At 39.8% G+C, this 10,010-nt stretch overlaps 2 protein-coding genes across 4 annotated transcripts in view; one reads left to right on the top strand and one right to left on the bottom strand.

Moving 5' to 3' along the window:
- PARD6B (par-6 family cell polarity regulator beta) overlaps positions 1-10,010 on the bottom strand; it is a 27,818-nt gene that overhangs the window by 17,583 nt on the left and 225 nt on the right. The window contains exon 2 of the mRNA XM_085314255.1: positions 6-371. Within this exon, the coding sequence (XP_085170381.1) occupies positions 6-371 (366 nt within the window). The remainder of the gene's footprint in view (positions 1-5; positions 372-10,010) is intronic.
- The window catches only part of RIPOR3 (RIPOR family member 3), a 54,223-nt gene continuing 53,658 nt past the window's right edge, over positions 9,446-10,010 (top strand). Inside the window, exon 1 of one of the 3 annotated variants that reach the window (XM_085314050.1) lies at positions 9,446-9,517. The gene's annotated coding sequence lies outside the window, so the exon portion shown is untranslated. Of the gene's footprint in view, positions 9,518-9,895; positions 9,949-10,010 lie in introns of those variants that run through there. The other 2 variants (XM_085314055.1, XM_085314046.1) reach the window with 2 other exon arrangements.

Genomic DNA, 10,010 nt, shown 5'->3' with positions numbered 1-10,010 from the left:
CGCACCTGCTGCTCGCGAGCATGCGCAGTGGCCGCGGGGCCGCGCACCTGCGCCCGGCTCGGCGCGGCTCGGCGGGCCCAGAAATGGCGGAGGCGCGAGGGTGAGGAGGCGTCCGCGCGAGGAAGTGACTCTTCCTCCGCTCCGCCTTTCCCCCCCTTTCTTCCCCTTTCTCTGGGGCCTCGCAGGTGCGGGCCGTGGCCGGGTGACCTTTGCGCCGAAGGAGCCGGTCCTGGCGCGGCAGCGCGGGCCCTGGCGGCCTCCTCCTCCTCCTCCTCCTCCTCAGGGCCTCGGCGCCGGCTGCCCCCGCGTCCTTAACGCGAAGTCGCCCCGTCACATGATTTGTCTGTTGATTATCTAAAATACGTTTAAACCTTGCGAGAAGTTTGAACCCTTACGCTCTGGATACACCTGTGAAGTATGTTTGGCACCCAGAGACCTTGGAGTTTGTTTGTTTGTTTTAACTACAAGTAATATTGCAGTATCTGGTAATATGAGCCAGAATGCCTGTTCTGTGTAACCATGCAGATCGGTATAATTCTAGCATAGAGCAGCTACATCAATTCAAAGCCTCTACTTCACTGCCCGGGTAGAGGTACCGCCACACCTTAGTGAGGAGACCATTTACACTTTACAGTCTGAAGAAGAAGGACTTCCTGCTAGTATAGTTTTACATGTGTTTGTAGGAAGAAAGCCCATGAACCAACCTACTTATGTCAGCATACCTTTTAAGTATGGATTGCTTCCTGGTAGAAAAGAGCTCAATCTGAGGTGTCCCCGTGTAGGCTTTCTGTAAAACGCTATGAAGGGAGTTCAAAGAAACAACTCTTAACTGCAGTTAAGGCAGGTTGTGAGTGTCTAGTCAGTTAACATGTCTCGGTTGGTAATCAGTAGCTTTTAAAAACATCCAGCGTTGAATCATTTTTAAGTCAGTGCCATTTTGTACAGCCTGTCTTACTCCCATCATGCCAAAGGCAAAGAAATTGCAACTACCACTCATGCCGAGACAAGCACTAATTAGTACAGAGGATATTGTTAATTGTTGAGTATAATTTGCTGTCAGTCAGTGTCTGGGCGAGTTCAGATCTTCACGCCCTTTATCCAGTATGTTCTGTGTTTACAGTGGGAAAAAGTTGCTTAGAGAGTTCAGTCCCTAAATTTAGATAAAATCTATGATGCTGTGATAAACATAAGATAGTAGATTACAGCTATGTGAGCAAGATACAGATAAAACCTCTTGTTTTGTCACTTTATAGAAAGCAAAATTGAAAAGATTTTGGACTCCTTTCCATTTCTGTCTTCTACAACCTACTTTGTGTAATGAGCTGTAGGAGAGCCTGGAGAAGAGTGCATGACAGAAGTGAACAGTGCCTTCTCCAGGTTTTCTAAAGCAATTGGTTTGGCTTTTTGTTTGGGGAAATAAAAAAAGTCTTCTAAAGATGTTTTGTGCTTGAAGCCATCATGCAGTTGATTTTACTGCTATAGATTTATGGAGTATAGTCTAAGATAATGTTTTTTTCTCCTTTGCATTCCTAGAATTGCTTGAGTTCCATATAGTGGGCGTGGTAGCATGCTTAAAGAGTGAGGGCAAATTCATTTCAAGTCACTGGAACCAACGTAATAAAAGTATTAATCACTGACTTGCTTTCATCACAAGGAGCTGATGTATGAGGAAGGAATGTGATAAACAACTTGATTTCAGATAAAGGTAGGAGAAAGGCAGGCTTTTTGTGCCAAGATTAGCACAAGTTTGTAGAGCTATTTTAGTCACAAGCTCTCTAAGACCTGTGATTCAGACTTGATCAAACTATTCATGGCATGTTCAGTTTCAGCTTCTGTGAAGTTGAAAGACAGGTTAGGTTTCCTAATCTGTGCTGGTTGGGGAAGTTTTCTGGGAGACTTGTTTTTCTTAGTTTGCTTTGGTGTGGAAATTAGACCACTAAGACTACCATGCACTATAGGGAGATTCTGTTCTAATGCATCTTTCCCATCTCAAGACTTCCCAGTTTTTAAATAGAGTGTGAAATACAGCCCTCTCAGTAGCTGAAAGATTACTTCCAAGAAAAAACACAGAATATGACTGCCATTGTATGTTGACTGTCACTGATGACCCACCAAAACTTCTGTTGTATAATCCATGGCTTGTATTGTTCTTGCATTTAACTTAAAAGAGTAACAGTTTTTGATGGATCAGTCTATTGCATACTAGTTCTTTTTCCCTACACAGAGAGGAGTTTTCAGGAAAAATGTACACCCTGCATTTTTCAGAGTACTAGTGACACATATCACCTCAGGTTACTTTTCTCTTGCCCTTAATCAGTTACTAGTGCAGACCATTTTTGCCTTAGAGATAGCTGATGGTCACAAATGTAAATAATATTGCAAAGCATTACGTATAGGTAGCCTTGTAAATAAAATTAATTACTTTCAGCTTATACTTGTGACTCCTGAGCAGGAAATCTGAATTTACATTTGTGCTGCATTTGAGAAGGGTAGCTTTATATTTTATCTCAATGAAATACAGTTTATGCCTGCAGCCGATATAGACACAGGAGCAAAGCTTATCATGTAAATTTTATTACATGGCATTTTGGCTCATTTGTTGATAATAGTAATATTTAAATAACATGGGTATGTAATAAAAACTGGACTTCTTACCCTGGAATCATGACAATTGTGGAAATACATGGATTTTTTTTTTTTGGAAACCAAAACATAACTGGCTCCCAAACATTCTCAACTATTGTTTTATTAGTAGATGAATTTGGGTCTTTTTTACTGTACAGTTATAAAATATGAGTTAGCATGGAAGTAGTGAAATAAAAGTACTTTATTTTCCTGTACAGTAAACAGCAGTACAATAAAATCATACCAACAATATAGTGGCTGTACAGGTAGGAATATATTAAGTGTAGCTCAAAAATGCCCTCTATCTAAGGACTGTTTCTCCTCCTTTTCTGGCTAGATTTCATCTTTTTTTTTTTTTTTTTTTTTTTTTTTTTCCCCCTTGGAATGAGTACTTGATAAGGCTTGAGAAATGGTTGTATATCTAAATATATATATATTTAATAACCATATAAACTATATAAAGAACTTAGTTTTAAATATCTATCTCAAACATTCTAGGAGCATGAGAGTCCAAATGAATGTGCACTTCAAATTATATTTTTGCTCAGTAAAAAGATATTAAAAATATTTATATTGTCTATGGAAGAACTAATGTTACTTCACCTGATGAAGACAGCGTGGACCAGAATAACTAGAGTTAGGATGTAAGAATTAGTATTCTGCATCTGCTTCTGCTGTCTTTTTTGGCTGTTGGCAAAATAACTAACTTCTTTCTCCCTCACCCCTGTGCACTGGCAGATTTAGTTGTTACTTTGTTATTTTGTTGTTTTGATACAGTATTTACTTACCTGTCAGTGACAAAATAGATTGATTATTTTTAAAGTTCGTATATGATATTTTTCTCTATTTCTAGTTTCGTAGGGTTGGTTGGGTTTTTTTTTCCAGCTTTATGAGAAAAGCTGTCTTTATTTCATGCTACCAAATAAATGTTTATGTTGTGCTACTAATCTGGATCCAATTTTGCAAGAGCATTTCAATTTATTCACACAAATATTCCTGCTAATTACAGTTACCTAGGAATCTGCTGCAAATCATGAAAATTTGTGCAGGTGGAAATGGGTCACTGTCAGCAATGAGCTGTCAGTAAGAGCTGGGGACACTGAAGGTCTCACACTTCTGCTGCAGAATTGTGACTGTCACAAACGTGGAAGAACTATGAAAGCCAGCTCTGTTTAGGACTTTCAGGTTAGGCAGCTTCTGAGTCCTCAGAAGAAAAGTCTGCTTCTGGCTTCAGGATCAACTGCTGAGGAAATCCTCAGGGTGTACGTTTGTGAGATTCTCTCTCTCTCTCTCTCTCTCTCTTTTTTTTTAATTAAGTAAGAAGACTTTGTGGATTATTTCAGATTTTCTTACCTCTGCAGAAATTTCTGCTCTTTCTTCTAAATTGAAATTCTGACTTTTAACTAGCTATAGCATCAGGCCTTTAATAGGGCATGTATTGTGAGTATTTTTGTATGTTGCCTGTCCAAGCATTAGATGCTTTGTAATATATTTCTGTGATTATTCTTGGGTAGGGGCTGCTGCTGTGGTGATAAAATTCTAAAGGTTTTTGAAACTACTTTCCTAACAAGTCAAAAGTTAACACGGATAATTTGATTTGTACTGAGTTTTCTAAATGAAACTACAGGCTTTAAAAGCTTTTTCTTCTCATTTATCTAATACTCCTCCATTTCTATTCAATGACTCTGGATTAGTTTGAAACTATGTCATTAATTGAACATTGTAGTACTAATCACAACTGACTTCTCACACTGCACACGTATACAGCTTAATGACTTACTTCTTATGGCTAAAGTGTTCTATAGAAAACATCACCTATGTTAGAGCTATAAAGGTCTATAGACAGCACTTCAATGCTCCTTTCCTCAAAGTGGTTTGTCAACACTAGTTTCTTGTCTTTCCATTACTCAGGGAGTATTCTAGATCTAGAATTTGGAAACAATTACAATGGCTCAAAGGAGTAATTTCTCAAAAATTCATTTTAAGTTTCACACTAGTACAATTCAGAATTTTAATTTTTAAGAATAAGTATTTTGCTTTTAAGTTTGTCTGTAAAGTACCTTGCATGTGTTGCTATTTGTAGGTAGAAACAGTATCCTCTAATAGTGTCAGTAACCTAGAATAAGTAACACATGAAGTGCCAACTGCTGAATAATGAGTACTTATGCCTTTTACTAAAAAGAACGTATTTATATAGAATGGTACTGATACACCTTAAAATTATTTGTGACTGTGCGATGTTTTTATAAAGGAAATTATTTGGCTTTTTCTGTAATTTCTTATCAAACAAGAATAACATTTAAGCTTTAAAGTAAACTAGTTACTATAGATCTTAACTGTTTAATCTTTTATAATCATCCAACTACTGTTACACAATAGCTTGCTTCACAGCTAGATTGGCCTGTGTTCTCTGCTTCTTCAGGATGTGATGTTTAAGCACTGCATTGCTTATCATTATCTGATTTTGACATCCTTTAGAAGTGAGTTTGTATATTGATGTTGTAGGCAAGTCTCTCCTGTCCCATACTGCCACAGATGCTCCTTTAGAAATCCTGAATTTAACTGCCTTTTCTTGTGTTAGCATGTTCTTTTCTGGTTTCTTTCAGAATTCCTACGAACAAATGAGTATTTGAAAGTTGGCCTTACTGCTGAGTTGAACTAAAAGTGCTTTGAAAGAAATACTTGAAGAAAGAGAAGTAAAGGCAGGACCTGCTATGTTTCTGTTAACTATTCAACTGTGAGGAAATTAGTTAATTTTGCAAATGCTGCTGCAACTCATTACAAAAATATGACAACAGATTTAAAAAATAATTCATAATGTTTATAATCAGATTGTTACTGGATAATATGTCACTCATCTGAGTTTGCATGGCTAGTGCTCAGAAAAATACTGAAATGTACTGTGGTCAATTGAACTGCATTACACATATGCTGAAGGTTGCTTAGCAGGCCAGCTAGCTGAGAAGGGGATGATGTGCAGATTGTCCGTCTAGGTCAAATTTGGCAGGCTTTCATCCTGTTTTCTGAGTATTGTATGTTCTAGCTTCTGATAATGGATCACATGGAAATGTTCACAGATTATTTAAAATAATCCAGCAGAGGGCACTGTGTATCCTACTAGTGCCTTTGGAATTTTGAAATGGTTTACTGGGGTGAACTCACTCGTGTAATACTTTCAATATGAAAGGTAAGTGTATTTAGATTATTTAGGTAATTATTATGAGTATAGTTAAACATCATGCTTACCTATTAATAATAATATTGGCCATGTCAATAAAAAATATTTGTCCATAGTACAATAAGTGCTCTCATAGCATTACATGTAATTTATATATAAAATTAATCTTATAATGGTTTAATATTTCATTGATTTATTGTAGAAATAATAAGATGAAGTGAGCAACTGTTTAGGAAATTATAAAACAGTTACTTTATTTAGACATTTCAAATTTATTTAAGCTTTTTTTTTCTCAATATATTTTATGCATGCACCCACCGAGTCAAACCCACTGTGAAACTGCAGGGTTCAAGCAGACAGACATTTATACACTAATGTGATAGAACTGTCACTCTTTATTAACCAAGTAGTACTGATGCAATGGTAATAAGTAAATCAGAAAAAGAACAAAACAAAGGCATTAGAAAAGCAAATCAATTTTTCCATGTATGTCACATTTGGAAATACTGAACCTGTGTGTGTTAAGCCATTGTCCCAGTTCTGTTAAGCTCTTAGAAGATACTTGCTGCTTCTGTTGGCATCTTGTAGTTTCCCTCCTGGATTATGTCATCAAGAACTAAAAATTCCAGGGAAAGTTCTTTTGCATAAAGAAGCAGAAGTACTCGTGTTTAAAATTCTAAATGTGTGTAACTGCAGTTTAATCTTGTAGCAAACCCTCAGAAGCTCTTTGTTGTAACAAGGTCTAGAGTTTATTTGTTATAATAACGAAGGTGAAAACAAGGCATTACATATGTATTCCTTGCATTAAAAACAGCAAGTAAAAGGACTACTGTCTGCAAGTGTGAAGGGATCATACTAAGAGGGCTAACTACTGAGGAATGATATTTTTTACTATTGCTGTTATAAAGAGAAATATATTTTATAGCAGCCTTTATTAAAAGTCAGTTTGGCCTGGATTTTTTTTTTTTTTTTTTTTTTGAGTTAAACTTAAAGCCTCATCAGCACGCTGAGTTTTTCTCTCTGTAGTTCGGTTGGTTTAGAAACCAAACAAAATTCTTTTGATTCAGTACTTAATAAAATTCAAGTTAAACTGATTATACTAGAACACTGGTGAGGCTGTAACAGTAGACATGTAATATTGTTGCAACCATCCTGATTTTTTTGGACTAAAATGATCTTTGTGTGTCATTGGCTATGGATAGATGTTGAGTGGCTGAATTAGTATTTGTGAAGTGCTTTAAGGTCCTTGAAGAAAAGGGTTTTTAATGTCCCTTTCATTTTAAAAGACGTGAGAATGTTTGTATTTTGTATTTTCATTATAATATTATAATGATCCCAACAATTGAGTATTTACTGCTTTTTGTATGTATGAGAATGCCTAACACATGTATTTTTTTAAAGGAAATTCCCAAAGAATGTGAAACTAGCTTGCAACAATAGTTTATAGGATTGTGTCCATTGTTTTCAAGAATATGTAAATTGTTACATTATAGAACTCGCTTTGAACCCCCGCTACATAATTAACTGCACTAAACATCAGTATTCAATTTGGAAAATCTGTAGCCAAGCATTTTATTAGAATTTCGTGGAAAGGGAGAATGTGAACAGTACCGTAGAGCAAATAATCTGAAATGCAGTTAAAAATAATGAAAACCAAGTACCATCCACATAAACACACCAGATGAAGACAGAGCAAATGAAGATCATAAAAAATAAACTTGAATAAAAACACATAAGGCCAGTCCTCAGCTGAAATAAATAGGGACATCTGCACTAGGATTGATGGAACTTTGGTCTTTTACACTAGTAGAAGATCTGTTCTGTGAAATTTATTGCAAGTCTCCCAGTTAGAAGGAAATAACAGTAGAGGTTGTTAGGTCGACAGTGGTTGCAGAGGGCTTCTGCAGAGATTTGGTGTTCTGACAAAAGTCCTTCTGCTAATCTAGTTAAGTTGGTTTAAAAAAGCCTCTGTGCACTCCACCCTCGTATGAGGTTCTCGCACTGAGACATGAGTCTGTGCTTAAGCTGCTGCAGTTCGCAGTCCACATGTTAGCACAGTCCTGTGCTATGTGAGCCAGTCTGACATGGTTGGCATGGGTAGGTCTGAGACTGGAGCACACATCAGCTTTGCTGACTCTCCTACAAGGCTGGCAATCCCTAGCAGAGAGGCAGGGCGTGTAGGGGAGCTTCTTGTATCTTAAGTTGTAGCTGTATTTGCTGGGGATGTTTCCTCGAGCAGTTACTGTGATTGATCTTAAGACTCCCAAATACTAGGAAAATCAAGGGAACAGTTAGTAGAATTACAATTAATAGAATATGTTACGTACAGATATTTGCAACTCTGTTTAATTTATCTTGTTAGAAATGCTGGGAAATACTAATTTGTTACTATTCTTTTCCATGGTGTGTCACCATTGCCTTTTTCAAGCTTCTAAGTTCTTGCCGTTTTCAAGATCAGGTATCAAACCTGTTCTTATTTGCATCTCAGCACTGTTAAGTGCTTGAGTTGTTTGCTCAACCCACTCCACCAGCCCATCTGTTTTTGTCTTACATTGCTCTCACACTAATGAGTGCCAATTCCCTTGTGCACCTTCTTAATGACTTCTACATTCAGTTGTGCAAGGGCCTCCCCTGCATCTTTCAAGACTTTCTTTTAAGCATATACACAGAAAAATAAGAATCCTAATGAACTTCATAAAGAACTTAGAAGAAAACAAATAGCTCTACGCTAATAAGCTCTTGTATGGGATCACTGGTCACTTGGTGCTTTGAGAATCTTAGTTTATGTTTTATGTTCCTGAGGTGGGAAGAGTCTGGTATGTGTCTTAGGCGTTGCTGAAGATGGTCAAAGGGGAAGCGAATGCTGTTGATGTTATCTGAAGAGCATGTCCAACTTCTATACAGTCAGCTCATCTTCTCATCTTCATCATGGGGAGTGCCTGGCTTCCTGCAGTGTCAGTGAATCAATTTGCCTGACTTTGTGGGAAAACTGTTCTAAAAAAGCATAGGTGAAAGCAGGGAAGGAGTTCCCAAGCTGGGATACAAAGTCACCCAGGGTGACATGACCAAGGAGAGCACACATTTATGCTTTGGTGTTTACAGAAGGCCTAGCAGGACATTATTTGGAAGAGGCCTGATTGTGTGTGCAAGTTTGTATGGTGACGTGGGGAGCTTGGGAGGATCCCAGCCTTCTTTCTACATCACAAATTCACATCTTTTTGACAGGGCTATCTGCAAGGTGCCTAGAAAACTAGTGGAAGGGAAGCCGTCCTTGAGAGGCAATGTCTGCCTGAAGAAGCAATGAGGAGGTCAGTARTGGGTGCAGCAGAAAGGGCTTGGAGCAGGTTTTAGTTAACAAAGAACCAAGGACAGAGCAGATCACTGCTTTTCAAAAATAGAGGTCAAAGCCTAGGGGAGGGTAGGATGGAAGAAGCGAGAAGACAGTAGCAGAAATATGAGGATTAGGGAAAGACTGTGGAATGTGAGAGTCTTAAAAGGGATAGTGAAGAGAGCAAGAGTGGGGTAACAGGGAGCTGTCAGAGAAAAGGAGGGGAGAGGAGGAGTGAGCAGTGAATGGGGAAAATGGGAAGGGAGGGAATCCGGGCATGGGAGGAAATGGCTGAGAAGTGAAGGAGTAAGAGCTGGTGGGGGAAGGGAGGAGGAATGGAAGAATAAACGGGAGGAATGAAGGGAGGAATGAACGGGAGAGCAGAGGTGGGTGTCCCCGCGTTCACAGCCCGTTTGTCATTGCCCTGCAGCGCGGTGGGGCCTGGAGTAAACAGCTGGAGCAAACACGGGGGCGCTTGGGATGCTCCCTGATTAATAGCAGAGGGTCCAGGCCGTGACCGCAAGCTCGGCATGTGCTGGAGCCTCGCTGCACTTTCCCAGCCCCCCTGCCAGGATGAGGGGGGTCGGAGGGAGGGAGGCAGGGAGCGGGCCAGGGCGATCTGCATGCAGCAGCGAACAAGCAGTGCGGAGCCGCGGCTTCCTGGAAGCGGAGGCCGGGTGGGTGCCGGGCGGCGGCGATAAGCGGCGGCTATCGCGGGCCTCSCGGCGCGCCGAGCCTCTCTGCGCCGGCGGGAGCGTTGCGGAGCGGAGCCGCTCTGCGGGCCCGGAGCGCCGCCGATCCCGCGGGAGACTCCCAGGTGCGAGCCGCGGGGGGCCGGCGGCGGGCAGCCCGCCCGCCCCGACGGCGCCGGGCGACGGA

Source organism: Rhea americana, unplaced genomic scaffold (genome assembly GCF_003343005.1).
Source record: "Rhea americana isolate MKP2758 unplaced genomic scaffold, rheAme1 scaffold_4, whole genome shotgun sequence".
Lineage (NCBI taxonomy): Eukaryota > Metazoa > Chordata > Aves > Rheiformes > Rheidae > Rhea > Rhea americana.
This window is presented reverse-complemented; position numbering and strand designations above follow the sequence as displayed.